Source organism: Cryptomeria japonica, chromosome 11 (genome assembly GCF_030272615.1).
Source record: "Cryptomeria japonica chromosome 11, Sugi_1.0, whole genome shotgun sequence".
Lineage (NCBI taxonomy): Eukaryota > Viridiplantae > Streptophyta > Pinopsida > Cupressales > Cupressaceae > Cryptomeria > Cryptomeria japonica.
Genome location: NC_081415.1, coordinates 671,433,558 through 671,461,407, shown reverse-complemented (window position 1 = coordinate 671,461,407; position 27,850 = coordinate 671,433,558). Strand labels below are relative to the sequence as shown.

The 27,850-nt window shown below is 35.5% G+C and overlaps 1 protein-coding gene across 2 annotated transcripts; it reads left to right on the top strand.

Moving 5' to 3' along the window:
• The first annotated feature begins 695 nt into the window (after positions 1–695).
• LOC131070698 (kinesin-like protein KIN-14C) lies at positions 696–26,318 on the top strand. 2 transcript variants are annotated; one of them, XM_058006301.2, is made up of 17 exons: positions 698–1,140; positions 1,268–1,537; positions 3,851–3,995; positions 4,138–4,247; positions 4,444–4,563; positions 4,690–4,893; positions 5,486–5,695; positions 5,841–5,915; positions 6,049–6,195; positions 6,296–6,437; positions 6,563–6,672; positions 10,802–10,963; positions 11,098–11,306; positions 18,587–18,668; positions 18,879–18,983; positions 25,315–25,419; positions 25,596–26,318. In XM_058006301.2, exons 2-17 carry the CDS (start codon positions 1,340–1,342, stop codon positions 25,773–25,775), a joined length of 2,304 nt encoding a protein of 767 aa, XP_057862284.1. In that variant the 5' UTR covers positions 698–1,140; positions 1,268–1,339; the 3' UTR covers positions 25,776–26,318. The 2 variants fall into 2 exon arrangements, 1 of the variants encoding a protein (XP_057862284.1); XR_009112384.2 differs by lacking the exon at positions 25,596–26,318 and having other exon boundaries at positions 696–1,140; positions 18,587–18,687.
• The last annotated feature ends 1,532 nt before the right edge of the window (positions 26,319–27,850 follow it).

The window sequence follows — 27,850 nt, the reverse complement described above, 5'->3', positions numbered from 1 at the left end:
TAAAGGTTGGTAGCTCCCTTCTTTTATATTAAAAACAAAAATACTAAATCTTTTGTAAACTTTTTTGAACCTTTTCTTTATCCATTTCTATTTAATAGAATTTGATAAAAAAATTGTATTATCATGTTTAAATATGATTTTAGATAATATAAATTATTTATTATACCAACATTTGCATCATACTTTACAATCTGTTTTAAGATTACTCTCTTTAAAAAAAAGTTTAGTGATGGCAATCCCTAATCTTATGGGGACAAAGACGATAAAGACATTATGCTAAGAATAGAGGATAATATTCTATAATAATTATTCGATGATCTTAAATGTTGTTGAGGATAGAGGAGTCGCACCGGGATTATATTTGATTACGATAGCCCTCATGTTTATTCCCGCCCAAAAATTTATACCCCACATTGGACGGTCCACATAACTTCATTATAGTCTGGGGATTTAAAAAAAACATTACTTAATTTTATTTTATGAATAGAATGTGGGAACAAAAAGAAACAAATGTGAGGAAAATAGGCGTAAGGTCTCAGTCAACTCACACATTGAGAATTGATTTATAAAAGACCTTCGCAACCAATCAGACGTGACCACAAAGCTGACTTGACAGTAATACAAACACCTTACAATATTTTATATTTATATTTGCAAAAACCAAGGTATTTTAACCCTGTACGAGAACCATGGTTGGTCGAGAAGCCTGACCTATGGTTGGGTTAGATTTGAAAGCGTGAGCAGACGAGGGGAGTCTAGAGGAGAAGAATAGTTACCATCCAGGGAGTGGCAGGTCATCAGTTCGAATCTCAGCTGGTCAATATTGAGAAGAAACGGCTGGTGAAATCTTAGATTGCAAGGCAGGGGCCCGCGGGCCGTAGAAATTTGAAAAATGATGCAGTGAAAAAATGGCAAATCGGCAGAGGTCTTGAAGGCTAAGCTTAATTAGCCGAGTGGGAGTAGATTGAGCATGAAAAGCAGCGCAAAGCTCAGCAAAATAATCGCAGCGAAGAGGAGTGCTTGCAATGTGTGGTTGTTTAAGTACATTTCTTAAATCTTTGCGTTAGAAAGCCGTGAAGTTACTTTTCGCCGCCTACCTGTTGTTTTCGGGGCTCGGCGACTGCAGGCTGCATCATTGCTGTAGGGACCGGATGCATTTTTATCGGCTAATCTTGTTGCTGCTGATATTATTGTTTTTGGATTTGTTTTAAGGTTTGTGTTTTAGGAAAGTGTGAAATGAATCGTCGCGTATTTATTGTGTGCTTAGAAGGAGGAGAGTAATGAGGAGATCGTTCGCGACAAGGGGCGAAAGGTAGGGCGTGACTACAATTCGTGTGCAATGATGATGTCGGATGCGAGGCAGGCGAGGATTCGGCAGGCGCTGAGTAGCAGTATGTGCAGCCTGGTGAATGAAGATATTTCTGTTACCTCTTCCAGTGGACATTTAGAGTTTGCAGCTCCTGTGGAGTTTTGTAAGGAAAATATCGACGCTCTTCTGAGTATGAAAATGAAAGGGAAAACTAAGTTCGATCATAAGGTGTGTACATAAGCAACTAAATGCTCCTTAAGCTTTTAAAAAAAAATTAATATAAATTTATTGTAAGGTCCAATGAAACTGGATTTGCATTTTTTTTTTCAGCAAGGCATTGCAGAATGTTTAGAGAGTAGACTTTGGTTTAAACAGGGAAAATGTGAACAATTGTAAAGCTTGTTTTTGGTCGTTTCTTGTTTGATTAAGTTTAGGGAGTAGACTGTGGTTTAAACAGGGAAAATTTGAACAGTCGTGAAGCTTCTTTTTTGCCGTTTCTTGTTCGGTTAAGTTCTTAAAGAATGTTTATGAATTAGATTGTGGCTGTTTGTAGTTTAAGCAGAGCAACTTGTGAAGTTTTATAGAGCTTATTTTCAGTTCCTGTCTGGTTTAAATGTTCAAGAATGTGCAGGGGTTTGTGGTTTAAGAAGGGACAATTGTGAACATTTAGGCTGCGGTCCCATGGAGGGGGGTTTCTTAAAAAATTTCCTGGGGGTGCTGCTGAGACTTATTTGGAGTATTTTGAAGTGGGTGATTTTGCAGTGCAGCTTGAGCTCAGAGGTTTAGGTTCCAAAAATTACAATTCAATGGAGTTATAAATATATAATGATAAAAAAAAAATCGATGTAAATTTCAAAGCTTCAGATGATTGACACGTGACTGGAAATTTCCTAAGCTGGTGGGGGTAATTTCTAGTCCCACCCCAAATGCACCTCCTTAAAATTGCAAACTAAGAAGGTAGGGTCTCCCGTTTATCAGGAAAAAGTTCTAATTAGTCCTGTAACATTTTTTTAACCTCAGTTGATTCCCTGCTTCATAAAAATAGTTCCTGAAGACCCTCCATGGGACCACACCCTTATAGAGCTTATTTCTGCTATGGTTTGGTTTAGATGTCCAGGAATTCATGGGATTTGAATTGTGATGGTATGCTGTTTAAACAAGTTGTATGTGCATTATTATTGAACTGATCCTCGCCTGTTTTCAGAATTGTTTTGTTGCATATAAGTCTTGAAAAATGTGTGGATTAGATTGTGATGATTTGCATGGGAAATGTGAAAAATTGTTGAGCTTGTTTTGAGCTTCCAACCAAGTTTTTACAGAACCTCTAATATTATATTGTAACAGTTTGTAGTTTAAGCAGAAGTAAATAGTAAGCAATTTTAGAGCTTTTAGCTATTGTTTTGTTACATTATCGAAGTATGTTGCTTTATTTTTATATTCTGATGATACGTGGTTTAACCCAGGCAAATGTGAACTACTACCAAACTTATGTTCTGTTGTTTGTTTTTCATTCAAGGAGTCAAACAATTTGTAGGTAGTGGGTTATGATGTTTTGTCATCTAATCAGGGAATGTGAGCATCTTCTGAGCTCAATTTTAGCTGTTTTAAGCTATCTACTGTTTAGTCAATGCCTGAAAGGTTGTGTACTGTGTAGGGATTCTATTGCAATTTTATATGCTTTTAAGCAGGATAAACAAAAAATTATATAAATTATTTTCATCTGGTTTTAGTCATTAATTTTTTGATTGGGACTTACAGGTTATATAAGCATTGAATTGCAACGGTTGTAGTTTAAATATGCCATTCGTGAACCACTGTTGAGCTTGTTTTCACGTATTTGCATCTTTTCTTTAAGACACAAGAAAATGTATGATAGGGATTAGATTATAGTGGTATGTGGTTTAAATTTTAAACAAGGTAAGTGTGAACATCAATGGAGTGTAAATTCAGGCTTCAGCTACTTCTAGCTATTAGTTGTTTGATTAAGCCCGCCAAGGATGTAGAGGTTAGATCATTATGATTTGAGGTCCAATCATCACAAATATGAATAATTATTAAAGCTATTTTTCAGCTGATTTTAACGAAATTGATTCCAGATGTGTGTCCCAAAATTCTGAAGTCTACTTTTGGCAGTTTTCAGCTATTTAACGTTTGATTATGGCTCCAAAAAATTGTAGGGATTAAGTTGCGACTTTCGTCAGTTTAAAACTTTAAATAGGGGAAACGATAACTTCTGTCAATCTTATTTTCACCTATTTGTTTTGACTGAGGCCTCAAAAATTGTGTAGGGATTGGATTGTGCTGGTTGGTAGCTTATACATGGCAAATGTAAATGATTACCAAGCTTATTTTTCAGCTTTTTTAAAATTAAAATTTAAGGCCTTGAAGAATGCACATAGACTACATTTTCATAAGTTGTACTTTTAATAGGGCAAATATGACCACAGACTGACCTTATTTTTAGGCATTTTGGACTTCTGTTGTACTAAGGATTCAAAGAATGTGTAGGAAAGGGTTTTTGATGGTGTGTGGTTTATGCAGGGAAAATGCGAACAAATGGCAGAGTACATCAAGAAACTCCGTGCTTGCATTCGCTGGTTTCAGGAACTGGAAGAAAATAATTTTACAGAGAAGGAGCAGCTGCAAAAGGATCTGATAACTGAGAAAACAGAGCGCAAAGAAATAGGTTTCTTTTTGTCCTTTTTTTCTTTTGAGGATTTCCCTGCCAATTTCCTTGTCTTTTTAGCTTCTTTGAACAGATCCAGCTTTTTTTGATATATTCCTCGTTTGGTTGGATGTGGTAATTTCACTATTTTATACATAATCAGAGGATGGGATGAAGGAAAAGGAAGAAGAGCTGCAAACGACCATAATTGAGTTTAGGGAAACATGCTTTTCACTCCAAGAAAACCTTTCAAAAGCAGAGTGTGAGAGAGAGGTTATGATCATTCATCTATCCTCTTTTTGTTATAAAGCACCACTTAGTTGTGCGTTGTATGGATTGGATATGTGGCAAAAATTTCTTTCAACAATCATTTTTTTTGGAATACTTTTTGACTACATTTAAGCAATGGTGAAATCAGACTAAGCCAGAGCTTCTAATCAGCATTATTTTTTTCATTTTGCCAATGCAGGCCAGCATTCAAGCTCGGCAGAAAGATCTAGAAGCTCGGAAAGTTGCAGAAAAAGCACAGGCATGCTTGTCTGAAGAACGTGATAAAGCTCGACAAGAGGCATTTAGTGCAAGTCAGCAGGTATGGGCAGAGCAGTTTGCCTCCTGGAACTATCTTATTTTATCCTTTGTGCTGCTTTCTTAGTTCAGTTCTGTATATCTTGATCGTAGTGATTACTAATTAGTATACATGATGGGGGTGGGCCAGGTTACATCGCTTCAGGATATCAATAAACGTTTACAAGAGTACAATACTAGTTTGCAGCAATATAATAGCAAGCTTCAAACTGATGCTGCTACTTCTGCAGAGACCATTTCCCGAATGCAGAAAGAAAAATCAACAATGATGGAAACTCTTAGCAGCTTGAGAGGTCACACTGCTGCGCTTCAGGACCAGCTTAGTGTAACTAAAGTTAGTGCCTTCCATAAACAAATTATCTCTGCAATTGAACTTATCTTACTACAAACTTTTCAGGTTTTATTCCATTGTGTCCATTTAGAGGATTAACTTGAGTTCAATTTTTTTGCATAGATTACATCTACCATAATCTTACATATGATCCATTTTTTCTCAAAAGGTCTATGCCCTGTTCCTTCTCTATTGTTTTATTTTGACTTACAGCCTTAATCTACTAAGTAGTTACTAGTTAGTCTTTTAATTGAAGGATATTATCATTCATGTTTCGACATTAATTTTGTGTCATTCGGAAAAACAAACTTCTTTATATCTAGTTTAGTGTGCAAAACCAATATTATCAACAAGTATGTCTTTAATCATGTTATGACCTATGACTTGATCATGTTACGCAACAAGCACAAGTTTTTAAGTAATATCTGATGTTTTGTAGACATGGTGGATTTTGTTTCAATCAATCCTTTGTGGTACTAAGGAAATGGACCTTAATTCAAGGCATGCACCACTATCTATTGGCAATGCCAATGCTGTGTGTGGACCTATATAGTTGCTTCCGATATTTTAGCAATGGTTGCTTCTTGTATCTCAGGTTGCACTGCAGGAGGCTGAAAAGCAGAGAAAGGCATTTTCAGAAGAGGTTGAATGCCTCCGTGGGCAACTTCAACGCACAACAGATGACAGGGACCATCATGTCACTCAAGTTCAGATTCTGTCAGTTGAGGTGAAAAAGTATAAAGAATGTACTGGAAAATCCACTGCAGAACTGGAGCAGCTCACAAACAAAACAACATACTTGCAAGTATGAGACAAGGAAAATTGTAATTTATGTTGGCTTCTGCAGTTTTATGTACATGGGAATTCTGGAAGGCCCTATGATCAAATTTCTATCTTTGTATGACTATGTGCATGATCAAAGTCTGATAGATTGATGATTAATGTTCCAGGAGACTTTTTCTTCTCAGAGTGAACTAATAAGCAGCTTGCAATACCGGCTTGAAATTGCAAACAAGAGGGCAGAGGTATGCAAATTTCAAAAGGAGAACTAGAGTAATGGTCATGGTAATGAACTAAAATTAATCCATTATAATATTTATGCCTTGTTGGACAGAATTGTTCATGTGAAGTCATATGTCTTTTTGTTTGTGCATGAAGACTGCCGAGTCATCAGCTTTGCAACAAAAATCTCAGTTGGCAGAGCAGCATCAAAAAATAGAAGAGCTTCAAAGTCGCCTTTCTGAGGCTGATATTCAAATTTTTGAAGGCGAGCTGCTACGAAGGAAGCTACATAACACAATATTGGTAATGCAGTGCCATCTCCTTCAGGCTTCATGCTTTTAACAACACTTATGATGAGAAATTCACTAACCACGTTTCTACTGTTTGACTTAACATGTTTTAGGAACTCAAAGGCAATATAAGGGTTTTCTGCAGAGTGAGGCCCCTATTGCCAGATGATGAATGTACCAGTGAGTCTTTAGTTGTAGCATATCCTACATCTACAGAACTACTTGGGCGGGGCATTGATCTGATACAGAATCCAGGTGATTGTGGCTCCAGTATATAAATTTATTTTTTAAACATTTCTTTATCAGTTATTCGTCTCTAAAGTGGATATTGTATTCAGTATAACATTTGTATATATCTTGTATTTTTTTTCTGTGCCCAGGGCAGAAGCATACATTTACTTTTGACAAGGTATTTGGCCATGAATCCAAACAAGGGGAGGTTTTTGTGGAGATTTCTCAGCTTGTTCAAAGTGCTCTGGATGGATACAAAGTAAATTCATATGCTTTCGTTTCTCTTGCTCCTCTTGATGTTCTCTTTTTAACTATATATCTTCATTTCGCCAGGAGGACTTGCTATCTGATTACTGTATGCCCAATGAAACTCATAGATCACCTTATAATTTTTTTTTTAGTTCTATGTAGTCTTATAGAAGTTTTGCAAACGGTCTTTAAATTTCATTCCCTATAGAGAGTTTGATTGTCTCATCAAGTTGTAGTATAATGCTTAGAATATCCTGGATAGCTTAGAGCAGGAAGTAGAAAGTGACGAAACTTAAAGCCTATTGCTATGCATATGAGTTGGCAATCAAAAATGGAACTTGCTGGAACGCCCTCTAGTTGAAATGTAGTTAGGCAATTGTAATGCAGCTGAACAAATCTTGGGTGCACCTATGACATGTTTGCCCAGAGATGAGACACCTTTGATACATGCCACCTCAAAAATAACATTGAAATAAGCTCACTACAAAACCTTTAATTTTTTAATTTTAAATTGAGTTCGTACAATTGCTAAAGCCCTTCAAGTCTGACTTGTGATAACATAACTTGCTAAGAAATTGTCTGGAAGACATTTGGATTCCTTGTATTAAGAATCCATCTTATTTTGATATCAAGAATTTTTTGCCACAAGTTTTGTATAAAAAGAATGGTAAGAAAGAAAGAAATTATGTTAATGTCCACAATTGACCAAAGTATGTCAATTGGATGTACAAGTATATTCATCTTCAATAGAGAAGATCTGTGTTGAAAAGACCCTAGTTTATGATAAGGACCTAAATACCAAGCACTGAAGAGATGTAAACAATACAAGAATTGGTAGAGTGAAAGAGGTTTGACCCAAACCATAATTTCTTAGTATACAAGTAATTCAGCCCTGAATAATGGAGACATTTTTGTTGTGTTAGGAATTTGGTTCCCTATTTTATTTTCTATCATGGATTTTCCCGATCTTTTTTTTTTGGTTCTATTATTTGCTACCTTTAGTTGCAGTCACTGGTATCCACTGCAGATCAGAGAAAGAATCTGCATTGGTATGTGCTTAAGAGTTGAAGTGTATGGCTACTGCAGAGACTCCCTTGTTGATGGAATTAACATGCTAGATGCATGTACTCATATTTTAGGGTGATTGGAATGTAATTTGAGAATATACGATCCCGATCGATGCAATTCCGTTTTATTGCAAGAGTCAGGTCTGATTTTTAGTGCCCAATTATCAGCTTCATTATTTCTAGCCTGTGGGAAGCCCATTGCCTAAGCAAAAAAAGGTTATGATGCCTTCAGCCCCTGCTTGGCCTGGGTTTCCTCTGGTTGCTTCATCAAAGGTTAATTTGAAGCAATTGTAGTAGGTGGGTCCGTCTTACTCATTGCACTTTGTTCCTTATCATTCTTATAGCCAGCCTTCTATTGGGGGCAAATGCTTTAATTTGTTTGTGAAGTTGAATACTAATGATTCTGTACTAGTTTTTTGCTTGCCAATTTGGTTTGAAATTAAAATTATTGACTTAGTTTAAACTTTAAACAAGTCCAATTAAAAGTTCCCTGATACAGTTGATTTTTTTATTTTATTGTGTAGTGGAATACACATACATGTATATAAGATATATACACACTTTTGTACACTTGTACACAATTTTTTTGAGTTTGTTTGTGATTCTCCATAGTTGTCTAACACATACTATCAAGCTCATTGATTTTTTTTAAAGCTAAGTTCCCAGTTCTGGTTTGGATTTGGGTTCAGGTTCACAAGTTCAGTCCATGGATCCAGTGAATTTTTCGGGAGGTTGGGTTTTTTTGGTTAATCTGTACAAAAATAATCTTTTTATTATAAATATATGGATATTAGCAATACTGACATAAATATTAGCGGCTATATACATATTTCTTAATGTTTTTAATGTACAGAATATTTATTAACCTCATACAATTTAATAGAATAATATATAATATAATAATAAATTATAAATAAATTTAATATTAATATATATTATCAATTTTAAAATTTAGTTAAAATAATGTATTAATCCCATTGAAGGGTATCAACTCTTGAAGGATTAACTATGAAATAAGTCGAATTAAGAAGGAAATGCATCTGGAGTTGTTTTCGTTAACTTTCAGCAGTGATTTCCTTAAGTTGTTTTTGAGGGTTTTCATTCAACAAAGGTGACTGCATCTGTGCTGATATTCTGAGGGTGTTTGTCCAACACAGGTCTCTGCGTCCATGCTTATATTCTGGATGTATTCGTCCAGAAAAGCTGTCATTGTATATTCCATTTCAGTTCTTATTATCTCCCATACCTCTTGTTTTTATCTTCCCTAGTGACAGGCAACAGCTTGTATGAGTTGTTACCTTACTGTTGATAACAACTTTGACTGCAAAATTAAACAGCTCATTTTGCGCTGGAATCTCCGAGATTTGCCACAGGTTTTTCTTGGGTTTGTCTTGGACGAAACCATAAGTGTCTGACCACATTTTGGTCGAATCCACTCATGTACAGCTCATGTACCTGAACTGGTTCCAGGCATGGCCCCTGATGAAATAAAACGTACACAATTTAAAGAGGCAATTTTAGTGAAAATAATTCACAACAATAATACATGCTCAATTGAATTTAATTTTGTGCAGATACAACCAAAATCAGAGAATGACTACTTCCTGTTATTCTTTTTGATCAGCAGAAAATTTTATGATATTACAAAGAATATAAATATACTCGTAGTAGGAAATGATTCACTAGCATGATCTAAACCTAGGGTATGAATGCGATTGTAAGGTAATGGTGGAGTAACCTAACACAACACACAAATGAAATTGCAATTTTGAAACATGAAAGGCAAATTGAGTCTGATTTAGAACTGTTTTGTACAAAGTTTTCCCTTAACTGTGTTTGAGTCTAGTAATCTCTCAAGCATTTTTCGTGTCCATGTAAATTGCCTGCCTAGTTTTCTTACATTTTCTTTTCATGCCATGCTTCCGCAGCTGAATCATTAGGTGCCCATTGGATCAGGTCTGTCCTCCACATTCTTGTCTGAAAATGGAGGCAATTGATCTTCCATGATTGGTTGCAGCATTGATTCTTTTGTCTTTTGACAGAACAGAATCTTGATCCTTAGAGTTTGCTTCCTTGAATTTGCAGCTTTTTCTTTGTAGTATTCCACTGCCTTTCTGTCTCTTCGTGCCCCAATTTCTGAAGCGTAGAAAGTGATATTTTACTCTATTGTACTCTTCTTCATTGGTATGAAAGTTCCAGAGTCATTCTTTATGCTTGCTTTTTGATATGCATGATTATTGAAGATCAGAGTATTTGTGCTTTGGTTTATTCTGCTGTAGGCTTTACACCATATTCAGGTGCTACCTTCTTCCTGTGTGTGTCAACTTTCTGATTTTCCATACATTGATGGGCTGAACCGCCAACTTGAATTTTGTTTTACTTTTTGAAGGGGAAATTCATCAAATATAAATGTTGTTTCCCAGAGTCAACCTCCAACTTTAACTTTGTTGCTGGAGTTTATTGTTTCTCCATGTCAAACTTTATTTACATTCTTGTGATTTCAGATTTGTTACCGTTTTGATTTGTAAACAAGATACAATGTACTTTCCAAGAATTTTGTCATTTTATTTAAGACTTAATGGATCATGGATCATAGGATTTCGAAGGAAGAAACGGGAACCTCAGCTGAACTGAAGCTCAGAAGATGAATCCTTCAAAAGGTTAAAACCCACTGTCCAATATCACAAACAGTCTTTCTCTTCTCATAATTTATTGTTTCCTTTAAAAATTCTGACAATCATAAGAGGACAAAACTGACAACATAAAAACAGCCTTCTGATAACATCAAAAAATTACAATCTCAAGATTTCCGGGTAATATACATCCATTTTCTAATTGAGCATGTTAAATAATTGCATCAGCTTTGTAAATTTTTGGCTTCTGTAGGCTTTTTCGAATCCCGTGTTAATTTTTCTTTTGATTGTTTTATGACACCAGATTATAGGTGCCTTGTTTTCTTCCACTGAAAATCAACGAATTCTATCATTTTGAGGAATGCAATTTTGATTGCATATGTAACACATACCATATTTCTAGTGAAACAGTATTTTCATTTTGAAATGGATTTCACAGGTTTGCATTTTTGCTTATGGACAAACTGGCTCTGGTAAAACATATACAATGCTTGGTAAACCAGATGCACCAGAGCACAAAGGAATAATACCAAGGTCACTAGAGCAGATTTTCAAAACCAGCCAAGCACTTTCCTCACAAGGGTGGAGCTTCAGAATGCAGGTTTATCGCTTGATTTCCATTTCTTATGTGCAGTAAATTTCAAGAGAAGCTCTCTTTTCTATTTTATATGTTTAGATGCAATCTATGCAAGACTTGAATTACATTTGAAATCTATTTACTAAACATTTTCACAGGCATCAATGCTGGAGATATACAATGAAACTATACGGGATCTTCTTGTTACCAGCAAAAATGGCAGTTTAGATGGAATTCGTTCCGAGGCTAAACAATACGTTATTAGACATGATCAAAATGGTAACAGTTTTGTTTCAGATCTCACCATTACAGATGTCAACAACTGGAGTGAGGTTTCCTCCCTCCTTCACAAGGCTGCTCAGAGCAGGTATACATGCTAGAACTTGTGATACATAAAATCCTTGGTTAGATATTCTTTGTATGCTGCTTACATTTTTAACCTACCAATGCTTACATTTTGTTTATGCGGGTTACCATATCAGTATGAGAATACTATATCAGAGCCGTACAGTTTCTAATGAAAAAAACTAAATATCATTAACAACAGATACAAAATTATTTTTACACTAGTCAAATTAGTAATGCTATTATGGGTTGTGGAAGACTTAGTTCTATTTAATTCAGTACATTTTCTAGATGGTTAAGTATGTAACTGGATTGTAGAATGCAATATTTGCAAGGCTATAACCAATACAGATAAAGAATATTTGACACTGGTCAATAAGACAATGAAATCGTTCACATGGCAACTTCTCTAGTTAAACGTTTCTCTGGATTTTTTATGTTGTAAATTGCAGATGGCTCTGGTTAAATGACCAACCATAAAATTTTTGTTTTCTAACCAGATTATCTTTTTTGCTAGATAAATTGAGGGAATCTATTGGGGCCCTCGCCCAAAGTAAAATAAATTTCAATATGTACAACCTACTCTAGGGAAAGAAGAGGTTCAACCTTCCAAAGAAATTAAAAAAACCTAATAAGTTGAGATAACAAAGGTGCCCTATCACCACTGCACAAAAGGCCCCCCAAAAGTATCCACCACTGATCCATAAGCAGACCTCATGAAAGGACAGTCATCTGAGTGCTGAAATTATCATCCTACCCTTTGGAACAAAAGAGCCTGCATAGTCCATTGAGAACCCTCACCAACTGTATTCAGAGTCTCTGTTAACAATCTTTTAGCTTCCATCTACCTTTCTTTCCTTTTAAGGTTTGGTCTTCTTAGATTTCATTTGATAATTGAATTTCAGGTGAAAGTAGCCAATTTACCTCTTTCTCTTGAGATACCTCAACCACTGGATCCTCTAAAACTCCAGTGATGTGGTGCTCAATTCCTTGGGTCACCTTCAAGGTTTCTTCTTCATTTGCTGCTGGAAACAAGGCCTCAAACTCATCCAAACACACAGGCCTTGAAGGCCACCCACCATACTGCTTGTCTTCTTCCTTGCTGCCAACTGAAGGAGAGGAGATACACTCAGCCAAAGAACACCCCTGGTTTCTATTCACAAAATCTGTATCTGGGCTGCTAACTTTCCTAATCAATTTCTCCAACCAAATAGTGCAAGAACCCAATTCATTTTTAGGGCACTCTGCGAATTTGTGTACCAACTGGTTGCACTGAAAACATTTAAATAGCAGCCCCTAAATATTTTAAAATTGAATCCATGAATCTTGTGATAATCTTGACGGAATGCAAGATATGCTTGGATAAGTACACCATGATACAAACACTCACAAATCTGTTCTACAAAAAAATCAGCTCTCTATTAATTTGGGCAAAATTGCGCACTTTTTCTACCAACTGTTGTATCAAACCAAGGTCTCTCATAACCAAAGGAAGATTGCATGAGCAATCCCATGTTGGACTTAGTGATAACAGTAACTACTGGATCAAAAAGGGGTTCAGCGGCACATTAAAACTCCACACCTGTTGAAAGACTAAGGGACATTGTTTGTTCCAAACAAAATCATGGTCCTCAACTATATGAAATTGGACTAAAATGAATTATTTCTCTAACAAAGATAAAGAGGGATTGGTGACATTGCAATAGATTCATTCCATTGATTTATTTCTTTAAAAAAGTGTCACTTATCCAAATATTTACACACCAAAGATCAGCTGCCATTATCCACTTCCTTAGCTTGGTAAACAGTGATCATAAATTACCAGTCCTGGCATGTCATTAGTCAAAACCTATCTTGCATCCCCCAAAGAGAAGGCTATTGAGACTCCACGGGCCTTCCCTTCTTCAATAGACATGCTTGTTGGGTGTGAATTTGGAGAAACAGGCTTCTCTGGAACCTTTCATCCTCTTTCCCCAACCTTTGCTTTTGAAGTTTGGAAACTGAAAACAGATATGATTAAACAGCCACTGCTCAATCAAATTGGGAGAAAGGTTTGTGCTATCCTGAATGCTCTGTTACCTGTAGAAATCTCCACAGCAATGGAAGGGATTTGAAGGATTTTTGCACTTCACATAGGTTCTGTTGTTTGCTGAACCCTCAATCAACTGAGCATTCATTCTTCAGAACAGAAGAGGCTAGGGATTTGGAGTTCAGAAATCTGTGCAAAAATGGTAATTTTCCTTATTGCCTGCCATTGGATTCCACTGCCTTGTCACTAGCATTTTTTCTTTTTAACCAGCACAACCCTCTTTGAGTGTGCAGGGTACTCTCTACACCTGTCATATCATCTGATTCCTCATCTGCATCTTTGCCACTTCTGTTTGCCATAGATTGATCTCAAATCAGATTATCAGGCAAATAGTACTTGATATTTCCAAGTTATGCATATAGATCTGGAATCAGACAACTGAAAAAGTCTCAAACATGAGATCAAAGTAATAGAATCCTTTGGTTAACTGGTAGAGAGCATGATCAAAATAGAACAAGATGAAGGTCTGAAGAATATCGAATGGGAGATATAGATAGCTGAGATGAATGGATGAAATGAATGATAATAATTAATATATCAATATGGATGTTTGAAAGGAAAGCAGGTGACGGAATCTTACATGCGAACCTTAATCCAATTTTGTTAAGCCATTTAAATTAAATTTATTTGTTGTGTCATGTTTATTTATACTCAAAATTGAATATTCATTCAACTGTACACTTCAGTGCTTTATTATATAATATTTTGTCTTGACTACAAATTTAGGAATCCAAGTTTATATAAAGGATGATTTGTTATTTAAAATTTGGAAGGTGAACTGTTTCATTGTATCTGTTACTTGTTCTTACCTCTACTTATAAACGTCAGCTTTAATTTAATATGAACTATGAAGTATGGTAAAGAGAAAGGGACATTTGGAGGACCAACTAAAGTGAAGCTGGTGAAAGAAGAGAGAATCTTGCAAGGAAGAAGAGTGGTATATCTTGCAAGAGAAGTCGCTAGAAGGTGTTGAGTTCATGCTAGGTGTACTTGGTGTTTTTGAATAGGATGATAGAGAGAAGTTTGGTTTCTAAATGCTATTTTATGAAAGAGTTTATGTATGACTATAGACAAACTCATATTGTTCTGTTTGAAAGGTTCTTTATGACTAGTTGAGTGGCAACAATTGTCCCTTTGACCCCCGAACACTCCAACCCTGCCTTACTCAATTCATCTCTTAGACTTTAGAGTTGTGCAAATTGAACACTTATGATTAGCATTTTGTTGCCATTGCCAACAAGTTTCTTCATTACAAAGAAGAATCAGATCATTGTCTTTCTGTCATATCATGAAGTGTGCCATTCAATCAAAGCTTCCTGTCAGTGTTATGGGATTATGACTTGGCATGGAGTCGTTTGGCTGATTTTTGACATAGTTTCAAACTTGACACTCATTTGTTGTAGTTGAGCTTTTCTGCATTTGTTTGGCATTTTTATAGTTGCATTTGGCATGTCTGCATGGTATGGCATCATTTCCAGTCGTTGGTAGAAGTAATGGCCAGTTTTTAGGGTTTCTAAAGTTGGGTGACGGTAGCCAAGTCTTTGCTGAGTCTGGGTTGCTGGGACTTGCTCAGGTCTGCTCACCTTGGGACTTGCCAAGCCTGGGCAAGTCTTGTAACTATGTAAGTTCTGGTAGTTTAATTCTTTTGTAACTTATGTTCATAGAATTATGAAATTTGAACTCATATTTATGCTTTAATATGGATAGGTGTGTTTAGCTTAGCCATCTGCCATTCTTTTAGCCTTTGTTTGGGTTTGATTTAAAGATAGAACGATCCCCCTTTTATTTGAGTTTGATTTGAATGTCTCACACAAAACTTATGTTCATAAGTGGGATATCTGGGTTTGCAAAGCATATAATTCCTATGAATTTGCTCAGTGAGATCAACCAAATACTATTTGGGTTCGCGAAGGGTATGATCCTCGTGAACATGCTCAATGAGATCAAATATGCATGATACCTTCCATAATTCATCAAGTTTGGAATACAGTGAACTGGGACAATATCCTTTATGGCATCGATTTATGCATGCACATGGCATCATGTGCAATATATATGCTTGAATTGCTTTTGAGATATTATTCCAGCAGTTTTCAAAATTCAGTTCATATCTGAATTAAAATTCATAAATGTTAGGTCTCCCACCTGAATGGAGTATCATAATTAGTCTTTCAGACGATATGTTCTCTTTGAAAAACCATTTGCCTTTGAGAAATGAGGGGTTACAATTAAAAGATAATCTTTTGTTTAGAATTGGATAATTATCTGCTGTAATTCAATCCTTCATTTCAATAATACATCTATCTAATTCTATATACTTAGTGCTAGCCAGATTCGAGCTGTAAGAATCAGTAAATGAGTGTTCAGATTGTCAACCAAGACGATTGTGAGCATTGAAGCAAAAATGTTTCTTGGGAATATCTTGGTGAACCAAAAGATCAAGTCTTTTTCAATTTATTGGGATTATATTGGGAAAAAATCAGGTTAGGGTTAGGAAAAGTCAGAAAAAACTGCTGAAAGAAACCTTAACCTTAGAATTTTTAACTGAAAAATCATGATCTAAGTACAAAAGCTCTCATGTAAAAAATCATGATTTGTTGGTGGGAAATTTTGCAAAAATCAGTCAATAAACTGGTATAGGCGGTGATAAACAATGGATCACAAGAAATTGCAGTTCTTTAGAAATATATGCTTCTTTGGAACTTCTGAGGTTTTTATACCCATTTAACTGATGTATATTGCAAGTCCATCATTAGCAATCTAAAACATGTATACCTTGAAAGTTAATCATTTTCAATCTAACATAGTGAACTATCTAATCATTGTATGGTAAGCAAGCCAACACTTCCTCTATTCTAGTTGTGAAGCATGTTAAGAAGGATGCCTATGCATGTTTCTTCTAGCATGGATTTAAAATGCATTTAATTTCTCAAGGGATCATGAAGTAGATGGTATCAGTTTTTGGGTTTTTATACAGTAACTGCTATCTTCTTTAGTTTGGTAACTGGCACTAAGGGGGTGTTCTCTTCAACCTAGATGGTACTGAGCTGCTTGTTCCATGTCACTTTGCTTATTTTTCCATTATTAATGTATATACCTTTTTATACACATCTTTCAAAGACCAATGGACTTAAGATATATCTGCTAACTTCCCTAATGTTTGTTATGGCCACAGTTATTGATTATTCTAATAGTTTCTATTTTTGTACACTAATTACTTATCCTACATGACATTCCTTATTCTTCTGACGCCTAAAATAACCATTCAGCTATTAATGTATATACCATTTTATAAGATCTTACAAAGACCAATGGACACTAGATATACCTGCCATGAAAACTTTGGTGTTGAAATGCATGTACAAGGATTATTGGTGGGAATTGTTTTCCATGTCAAAATAGTTTCCTGGATGGTCTATTACAGTGATTTTTCTTTGCAAGTTTAAGTATACAGAAATGAATGTGATGTCTCAAATGACATTGATTGTTTTTGTGCAGATGTAGACAATGATTGGTGGCATTTCTGAGTAACGTTATTACACTATTGACTGTGTTAATAATGCATTACAAAATTTATGAAGTTTGTGCTGGGGATGCCTGTGCAATGTCCCTGAAACAAGGGTGTCTACACACTCAAAAGGCATTTGCTATATTCTATCTCAGTTGACTTTATCATGCACCGCACGGTCAAGAAAAAATTGTACACAGTTTACACTGAGACCTATCTTTTAGCTTACATTATTGGCCTAAAAAAGCATAGCTGTGACCTTGCCTTAGTGAACATGCACCAGGGATGGCAACTTTTTAGGTCTCTGGGTTCACCTTCATGTATATGATGATATGATGCTTATAGGAGCTTCAAATACTTTGATATGCTAGTAATGGCATGCCAAGTCTTGAAAAACTTGAAGAAGAAGAGGACACATATGCTCATTGCAGAAAAAGGGGATCGTTCTTTGAGCTGACTTCCTATTTTGATGCATATTTGATATAAGAATACTACACTAAATTTGTTGAAATGAAAGAACTGCTGAAAAAACATAATAAAAAGTAAATTAGTGTAGACTAATGTTATCCTAACTGAGAAAAATATATTTGAGAAGAAACAGGAGGATAAGAGATTGTGCTCAGTTAGAGCATGGGATTTTTTGCTGCGCCATTTTTTTCTAGAAGCCTAAATTAATTAACTAGTTTTTCAAGACTAGGAGAAACCAGAAATTAAGGCTGATTTTTGTGTGAGAGAACTCACTCAATCATTAGGAATCTGTCACATTGTTTTCCGTGTGACTAGTTCTCATGTCAAAAAACATGATATATATTTGGGCCCATTTTGTGTGAAGAAACATATATATCTATATTGAGAGCAGGAGCGCCCTCCTTGCCCTTGCAGATGTCTGTGGTAAATTAGAACTGGATTGCATCTAGATATTGGAGTAGTCTTTCTAATCCTGCTGTTGTACTCATAAATTTCTTTTTGTTCTGCCCAACATAATCATCTTATATTGCTTTATGGGGACAAATAGTTCTTAAGAACTCTATCAAAGCCCCTTTTAAAATTTTTTTTGTGAGAAATTTGCCTTCCAGATTCATCTTTAACATGGAACTTGATTTTCCCCTTCCAATCTTCTGGCCAATTTTTTCTTCATAGTGATGTCAGATTTGTTTCTCATTTGAACTATCAAAAAACAATTTGCAGTATAAATGTGCCTAGGGAGATAATCCTGTGGAAAACGTGGAAGCCAGAGGAAATTGCTCTTTTGTATGGATAAACATATTTTGTCTTTTTCCTAAGGAATTTAAGCATTTGAAAGATTGACATATCAATATGAAAAGATCCAATATCTACAATGTATAGTTGGTATTTAGAAGTTTTGGCGTGCTTGGTAATTTTGCAACATCCCTTTGTGAAAATAATGGTTGTACTTTTCAGCAATTTTAGTTTATAAATATTCATTTACTGTATTACTTTAAAGTTTAAAACAGCATTAGTTTATGTTTTTTTTAATTTTTTTAAATCCAGAACGAGGATCACTCCATTTTCTTTTATTAGTTTCTTCTATGAGCTCTGTGAGATTTTTCATATATTACTTTCAAGAATGCCTACTGTCTTTGTTTGGTTCTTCAATTTTGTTGATTTTGTTTCTATCCAATAGTAATTGATATGTTCACATTAGCATTGCAAATTTTAGCATCTTGCATTTTTATCTTTTCAGGTCAGTGGGAAAGACAGCAATGAATGAGCAGTCTTCTCGAAGCCATTGTGTGTTTACTTTGCGCATCTCAGGAGTAAATGAGGTCTCATTTTTCTGTTTAAGTAAATGCTTACCTCTTATTGGCATAGCGAATCTTCAGAAGATTGTGGCTAATTATGCAGCATTGTTTAATTCTGTAGACAGGAGTAAATGAGGTCCAATTTTTCTGTTTAAGTAAATGATTACTTCTTATTGACATAGCAAGTCTTCAGAAGATTTGGTTTTAACCATGTAGCATTGTTTAATTCTGTAGAGCACAGAGCAACAGGTGCATGGAGTTCTTAATCTGATTGACTTGGCTGGAAGTGAACGTCTTTCTCGTAGTTGTTCAACTGGAGATCGTCTGAAAGAGACTCAGGTGCATACTGTGATGAAATTTTATTATCAAATTAAAGCTAGTTCAATGATAATTGTTAATCTGATCATTGTCTTTGTTTATCATATGAAATCTAATGCTTTTTCTTATTCACCTTTTTTCATGTCAAGTGATAACATCCAGGCAGTGAGTAGATTAGAGATTGTTTGGTAGTTATGTCAAGATCAAAATTGTTGCTTCTTGAGATTGTTCTGGTAGTTATCTCATGATCAAAATTGTTGCTTCTTGTGGATTATATATTGTGTATTTTATTCCATCTCAATATAATAGAAAACGCATTAGAGACAAGGTGTAGAAAACTGTCTTTGTCTGTCCGTGTCTCTGTCTCTCTTTAGGTGTTAGGATTGGCAACCATTGCTCAAAACTCCTTATCGCAGGTCCTTAAGCATTCCAAACTTCTGCTGGCGAGTTCAATGATATTTTCATGTTGTACCAAAAGTGTAGGTTTTAAAATTGCTTTAACAAAAGCCTAAAACCTCTACACAGGACCATAGCAATTGAACTAATTGCGACCAGTTGAATCTAGACACAAAAGCAGAAGCAAACTATGGGATCAAAATTCCTGTAAATAGAAATTTGATTTCTCATTCATTATTCAAAAGAAAATACACATATGTAAAGCCTCTTGGATGCGTGAGTCATGGTGACAAGTGTCCAAGACAAGTTGAGTTAATGGAATGAAGAAAGGTGCCAACTCAACATAGGAGAGATGCTAACTTGACAACTAGCAGCAGTCGTGGTGATTGAAGAAGTAGTGGTTTAATCTGATTGCTTCCAATCAAGTAAGGATGCATGTGCTTATTAGCTATCTGGAAAAAGATTAATTGACCTCAGTAAAGTTAAATAAACCAAGTGCAATATAAAATATTTCACTAACAAAAGCATATATATTTCATGCTATTCCTTTGTTCCATTCGGACATGTCCCCTGGGAATTTCCAGCCATCCCTGTGCTGGAAATGTTAGGAAGGGCTAAGAAACATCCCTGGGGTTTTTTCCCCTATAAAACAAAATTTTGGAAACATTTCAGAAATGGTAGGAGATGGCTGGCTGTCCCTGGGAAGGCCAGGGGTTAGCTAGACATCTGCCATGTCCAGCCATCCCCTATGGAGCGGCCAAGGAAAATTCATTAAAAAAAGCACAATAATAAGAAGTGTGTCCTTGTCCCGGAGAGCCATATGGAGCTGTTTCTAAAGTCTAGACACTTAGAAACTTAAGACAATGTTTCTTTGTATCTCTATACATCTCCTATAAGTATCCCTTGAAAATTGGTAAACTTCCTATAGCGTTTTCTCAGATATATCATTTAAATTACACTAGGTTTTCATAAAATGTTGATATGTGATTGACAAAAGCTATAATAACTAAATAATTACATTAATACACTTGTAATTTTGTATTTTTTGCATAAAGTTTCCAGATTAATTGGTTGCAAAAATTTCGCTTGTGAAATTCCAAAGAGATAATGGTACAAAGAAAAAAAATGGTGAGGTTAAGAGGTGTACATGCATTGAAGTTTTATCAACTGATTGAAAATATAGTCATCTCTAAGGACCCCTGTAGCATGTTTTTAGAATAATGACATTCCCCTCCCAGTCTCTACCATCTCCAGTTGTTATGGTTTAAAATTTCATGATGATGATGATCAAACATCAATATAATTAATGTTTGCTTTTCTTGACATCTATTTCAATACTTTTAAAATGTTAATTTTTAAAATTTTTGAGCGTTTTAGGATTTTACATTCTTTGAAGTTGCATATCCATTGTATGATGAAATTTTCTAATTCATATATATATCTTTCTAATATTTTTTTGCTATCTCCTAGTATTTACTCCAATGGCATACCAGTACTTTTCCCTGTCTCCTGGTAACTGTGGGTTTTGCAGTCTTGATTCAGGCCAGGCGTAGGCTTGACTGCTGTACATGGCCCAAAGAGCAATTTATTTGTTATTCCATATAACCATATTTTGAAATATACCGAAATAACACTGGCATAAAATTTTCAACACTACATGAAGGTATAAAGGATGAATAGTCAGATGTGGGAAAAATATATATAAACACACACAAGACTAGTTGAAACAAAAAATTGCTTCTTTATCAAACAACTGGGACTGTTGACAGGCAAGAGAAAAACGAATCAAATAGTTAAGAGGGATAATCCTCTTCCTATCCCTTGACAAAACAATATAAGTCTTCCTTGACGTTTTACCTCTCAAAATGAACTGAGGGGGTTCTCTCCATGTTTGAGGTATACGCCTTTGCAATGTTTTGTTTAATTATGTGAACAGTTCTTGATTGCAATGCAGCGATATCTGCTTGAATGTTTCTGCATTAGCATGTAACTATGTTACCCCAAGTTTCTGGGATGGGGATGGCAAAGGGGACGGCTATATAAATATAGGAAAAATTTAAAATATATAGGGAAGTTCTAAATATTCATATGAAAACTTGGATAAAACATGCATATATACATTGTATTCATATGAAAACATGGATAAAGCATGTATACATACATTATATAACCTTAACATATAACATTTGTGTTCAATTGATGCCCTTGTTTGAGCACCAATATTGATGGGTATTGATTAGTCTACACTAGCCGTTCCCATTGATGTTCATTTCCAGCCCATGCATGTGAGTTTGAAGGAATATGAGTGGTTTCCAGCCTGAAAAGTATGGCCCAGTACAAGTTTTGCAGATCTGGCGTGATCTGCTGTGTATGATTCCTTGTATATCTTGGCCCCTTTGTTGCTGTTTGGTGGTGCTGGTGGTGTATGTTGCTGCTGGGTAATGTTGGTAGGTGATATTTGATGTTTTGGGAAGGTGTTTGATGAATTTTGTAGCTGTTTTGACCTGCAATCATCAGGCTTGCAATTAAGTTTGAGCTTTGCACAGTGGTTTCTTGACTTGACATTGATCATATTTCAAGTCTGTGATATTGATTACCAAGCCGATGTTCATATTTCTGAGTGTTTTTGGCTACAATTCAGACCTGTTTACCCTTCATATCAGTGAAAAGTCCAATGTTGCAGACCTGCAATCACTTCTTTACACACTACCAAGTTCTGAATGTTTGCGAATTTAATTAACAGGCTGCTGTTCATTATTTCTAAGTGCTTTTGGCAGTGATTCAGACATGTTTATTCCTCTTATCAGCGAAAAATCCAGTGTTGCAGACCTATAATTGCTTTCATATGCATTACCAAGCTCCGGGTGTTTGTGAAATTGAGTTGTGCTTGCTGCCCAGATCTGTTGCAGCACCTATCTTAGTGTTCTCCAGACTCGTTGTAGTTAGAATTGACATATGTAGTTAAATTTGTATGAAATTTATGAAACACATATGCTCTATTGCTGAGGCATGGGGGCCCACAAAAATAAATAAAAAAATGTCTTTTTTAAAAGCATTTGAGTCTTTTTTTAATTTTTAAATGTGCTGGGAAAAGGGGGACAGCTGGCCGTCCTCGGGACGGTTAGGGGACGTCACAGGCATCCCCAACTGTCCCGGGGATGGGGGGATGTCCCATCTGAGAATTGCTTCCATCCCCAAATTTCTGGGACATTTCTTGGGAAAAAGCAATTTTTGGGTACGTTTGGGGGGGGGGGACGTCCCCTGGCCATTTCTGAAATGTCCACGGGATGGGGACATGGTATTTAGGCCCAGGGATGTGTCCCCGGGTAATGCAGGCATGTAATTATTGCTTTATTTCTAAGCTGTCATCTTGGAGGCTCTGGGCTCTTCTTGACATGAGGTGATATGCAGTAGCTTCTACTCAATTCCTTGCAGTGCCAGGCTTGCATGGTATGTAATTACAATCTTCTTTTTCTTGGCAGTGACCCTTTGGATTTGTTGACTTTAGAATCTAGGATCAAGACATTCTTCCTAGTTTGTGTTTATTAGTGTTTTTTCTCCTTTATGTGTTTTACCGCAAGTCGATTTCCAACAAGAATAAGGACTGTTGGTGTTCTTAGGCTTTTAACTATAGGTTCTGCAAGAAGACCTTGCCATGGTCTAAGGCAGCTAAGTTCATTTGTGCATAGGGGAAAGTAATTATTTAGAAATATGGTTCTTTGTAGGAGTTCTTAGTGCTTGTGGTTTCTGATTTTACCTTGAGCAAACAACTATGAAAGAAGGCTGGGAAATATTTACTAAAGCTTATCTTAAGAGATGGATGAAATGAGCTGATGTATCTCATCTTTTCAGATGACAGTAATTTTGCTTTGAAAAGAAAATTCTCAACACCGAGGACTTCTTATAGAAGTGAAATGAAAAAAATTACTATGTTGGGTAATAACTGGAGTATGATGTGATTGAATTGCTTCAAATTTTAGAACAAACGGCCGTTGTTGAGTAAATACTAAATAGTGGACCTAAGTCTAAGATTGCTTGAATGCTTGCAAGATTATTTGATGAATCCAGTTGATTTCCTTTTTCACCAGCCAATCAGTCTATGTGCTTATTTTCACTTCTACATGCTTCTTAGCCCGTGATTGGAAAATTGGTAAGTTGAGTTCGCTTTCCTTAAGATTTCTAAGATACCAATTCTTGGTTTTTCAGATGATCTTGGTTATGTTGGTACATGTCCAAAGGAGGAGCCCTCTAGTGAGATTTCTATTTCCTAGATTTGGACAAGATTTAGGGCATGATATGAAAGCTAGTAATTCTTCTTGGAATTACAATTTTTCCTTGTGCCAATGTTATTAATTAACATTGTTTCTATTTTCAAGTTTCCTATTGATTCTGGAGCTCTAGGTTGCCCTGGTATTTGTTTTGAGTTGCACAATTGTCAAAGGATAGAAAACAGAAATAGCATAAACTTGCAAAAAAGCCACTTTTTGTAAACTTCTAAAATTAGGTAAGCAAAAGTGGCTTCATTTATATTCCTTATTTTAAAATTAGCCCGGCCAGATTGTTATAGCAAATAGAAGACAAGATTTAGGTTGCCCCCAAATGGAGAAGATTTGCATCAAACTAACTATACGTGTAAGTTCAAAACTATTGCATAATTGCATCACAGACCAATTCTTATCAGAGCTAAAATAATTCCTATGATGCACCAATATTTTGGGGCAGCATTTTGGGGACGGATTTTTTGGAGGCTATTTTAGGAGATGGCTAGAAAGAAAATAGGAATTTAAAAAATAAGGGCAGTTACAAATATTCATATGATAACAGTGATAATGCACTCGTCATATACATCATAGATTTTTAATACACAACATTACAGTTGAATTGAGAGTTCACAGCCTAGAATGCTATTAATAAGATAACTGATAAGGTATTCATCATATACATTAGAGATCCTGACATTAGAGTTGAATTGAGAGTTCATGGCTTAGAATTCACTTCGTCTCTTGTTAACTTGAAATATATCTTCCTCATTCAAACTTAGATTGTAGATGGGCATACATTTATCAGACCATGTCTCATTCTTCCTGAAACAATGTTTGCAATTTAACAACTTTCCTTCCGATGCCATTACAACAGAAATACCTTTCTGGAATAGTCTCGCCGTTTAAAATTCTTGTATTTAATATTAACATGCCACCAGGCTAGTAAAAATAAGTTATAACCAAATGGAAAATAAACATCAGAATATTCTTTTGAATAACAATGGGAATACAAACTCTACATTAAACCTCCTGAATCACTAAAGCTAATGATGGGATCCCATTCAACATTAACTGAATTGATGTGGTTATCTTCCAGGCTTTGATGGCAATTACTTCTTGCTTTTGTTTTTGCATTGCTCCTTGTATGCTTTGACATTATCTTTGGATGTCAAGTTCTGATTTTTGATTTTTAAAGTGTTTAAATATTTCGTTTCTGAAGTTCATAGCTTTCATATAATTTATAGTTTTACATAATTTCCAAAATTCTATATTTTCTCCCGTTTTTCTGTTCTGTCATCTTATTTTATAGACAAGTGAGAGTAGAGAATACTGTCTAATTGACCCCGTTTTTATTTGCTCGTCCATGTATGCTATTTTGAGGTGCTATAAATGAATATATTTCAAATGCTTACTAAATTTAGAAGATGGTTTCTAAAAGCAGACAGAAATATTGTCCTTAAATATACAGTTCCTGATTCCATATTCTGATGCGATTGCAAAGATAGCTTCACAATAAAGTGGAATTCCTGAGATTGTTAGTGAAGCAAGAATTTTATTGCACCCCATTCAAATATTTGGTGGTATTTCAAAGACCATCCTATTTCAATAAAGATCAATAAATATACATAATATATGTTGACGTAGTATACTCGGGATTTTTTCATGAAAATAATTTTGAACATTTTGGCTTGCAGGCTATTAATAAGAGTTTGGCATGTCTTGGAGATGTGATCCTTGCTATCGCCAACAGGGAACAACATGTGCCATATAGAAACTCAAAGCTTACATATCTACTTCAGGTGGGTATTGATGCCTGGTTCTCCTTGTAATAATTTATTGAGTTTAATATGTTTTTATTTGCTTGAAATTATACCAAATAACCAATATCAATTGTTGTTTGTATTCATCTAGTGCAGGGACTGCATGAACTCATAAAATTTTGATTCTTTCTGGTTTATGTGTTTGCTATGTGCAGCCTTGCCTAGGTGGGGATTCAAAGACTTTGATGTTTGTAAACATATCACCTGATTCAAAGTCCTTGAATGAATCTCTTTGCTCATTGCGATTTGCTGCGAAGGTAAATGCTTGTGAAATTGGAATACCCCGGCGGCAAACTCATATGCGTGCTTCAGATGGTCGATTTAGCTACAGCTGACACACACATTTTAAGTTCTCAAGAAAAAGCTTTGCACCTGGTGTTGCTACCAGCTGCCATGAGGGAGGGATTCAAATTCGTAGACAATGCTCCTTGGACTTTATTACAACATATCTAAAAGAAAAAAGAACAGGGTAGTTATTCATTTATTTCTTTCCTGATCTATGTAAATGCCATTCTCAGTTGAATATCAGCTAACACGAGATTATGTCGTGGAGCTCTAGTCAACAGTCTTGGTTGACCATTGCAGTGAATCTGGCTTTCTTTATGGTTTAGGATAGATTTTCATACAGAAGGCTTGATATTGTTGTATACAGGTAATAGACATGAGGTTCGCTCATGTATTTGTTTGTTCAAAGGGAATTCATTAACTAACATCATTGTAAGAAATTACACGAATTTGAGCTATTGTAAGTTTTATGGTAATTATTGGAGCAAGGGTTTCCCAAGAGCAGTCATGTCGTATGAGCATCTTGAGTTGTAAAGATGAACTGTATATATTTCACTTTTTAAAATATCACAATTCCTTTTAGGTTTTTGCTATGTGCATTGGAAATTATGCAGATGTGCTCCATGGATATTAATAACAAATGTAATATTGGAAATTATGCAAATGTGTTCCATTTATGCTAATAACAAATGCATTGTTATTATTATGTGCATTATCAGTGCAAGCCTTCTAGCATTGAGGTCACAGTTTTCCTATGTTTTCTCAAGCTATCAGAGGTCCTTGGATCCTTGCTTGTAAATTATCCCTATTATCAATTTTGTCAGAATCATCCTCTTGTCAATAATCCCTATGTTCTTGCTGTGCATGGCAGTTCTCAAATCCTAAAAATTAATCAAGGGACTCATAAAATTGTGTCAGGCACTGATAATTTCCCCAAGTTATCATTTGTCTACATCACATTACTGTCTCAGATTCTCATGACTTCAAAATGGCTCGCCTCCATTACATAAAAAACTGTCATTGTTGCTTTTTATTCCAGTCTGTCAATATGATTTGTGTAAGACTTCCCAGAATATCCCAATCTTCTTCTCTACCTTTATCAATGCTGTCGATTTAGATTTTTCTGCAGTTATACATCTCAACAGAAAGTCCAGGAACCACCACAAAATCCTATGAATTGGCAGCCCATCAGAACTAAGTAAAAGTCTCACAAATCAGAGTTTATAAGAGAAGTAACAGAAGGAATAATTCTAAGCCTTACAATAAGAGAACACATTAATACTGCCGATCCTGCCACTGAATCCTTAATTCATGGGAATCAACTTAACTCATGGGAATCAACTTAATTGAAATGGTCGATTCTTCATATGTCACTGAAACATTTCTCTTGCTTTCTCTAATAATGCTTTCTCTAATAAAACAAGGTAACATAGCACAACTCCGTAATTGAATTACCAGAATTGATCTTTTACCCAGTACATAGTAATTCCCCCTAACAACACTTGCATTTATGTCTCCTCTCAAAGAAATGATCCGTACATGTCCAAAATGTTTCCAGTTCCAAATTTAACTTCCTACGCCTTTTGGCATTCCTCAAGGGTCTGCACATCCAAACATGACTGTAAACACATTGAATGGATTAGTTAGCGAAAATTTAAATGGTTAATAAGGAATTTGAGGTAAATTACATAGAGTGGTTCAATTATTCTTGTGAATAATAGGTCATTGTAGGTTGGGTAGACTAGTAAGAGAGCTGTGTTAGGTTTCATTGATCAGATTCTTTGAGATTCAGGCTGGGATAAAGGTATGTGATGCGGAAGTTTGCAAATTAGTGCTGAATTTTGTTTGATCATGTGTGTTGATGTAGAAGGTTTTCAAGGCACGTACACGGTTCTTCAAGGGTTTTGTGCTGCATTGACCATTCACTCTTTCTTGAAAAGCAATGGCCTCCATAATGCCTTAATTTAATTGTGGGACGAAAAATGGAGTTGTTGGAGCCTATACCACTTTGCTTGATTAGCATATTGGCCTATGTTAACCACTCTAAACAGATGATGCGAACATTGGTTGATACACATTGTGGTTGTTTGCATGATTTCATCTTGATTGTGCAAGTAGTCAAGAT

Coding starts and splice junctions, on each gene's coding strand:
- LOC131070698 (XM_058006301.2), top strand. CDS start 1,340: ATGATGATGTCGGATGCGAGGCAGGCGAGGATTCGGCAGGCGCTGAGT. Junction 1,538..3,850: donor AAACTAAGTTCGATCATAAG/GTGTGTACATAA, acceptor TGGTTTATGCAG/GGAAAATGCGAACAAATGGC. Junction 4,894..5,485: donor ACCAGCTTAGTGTAACTAAA/GTTAGTGCCTTC, acceptor CTTGTATCTCAG/GTTGCACTGCAGGAGGCTGA.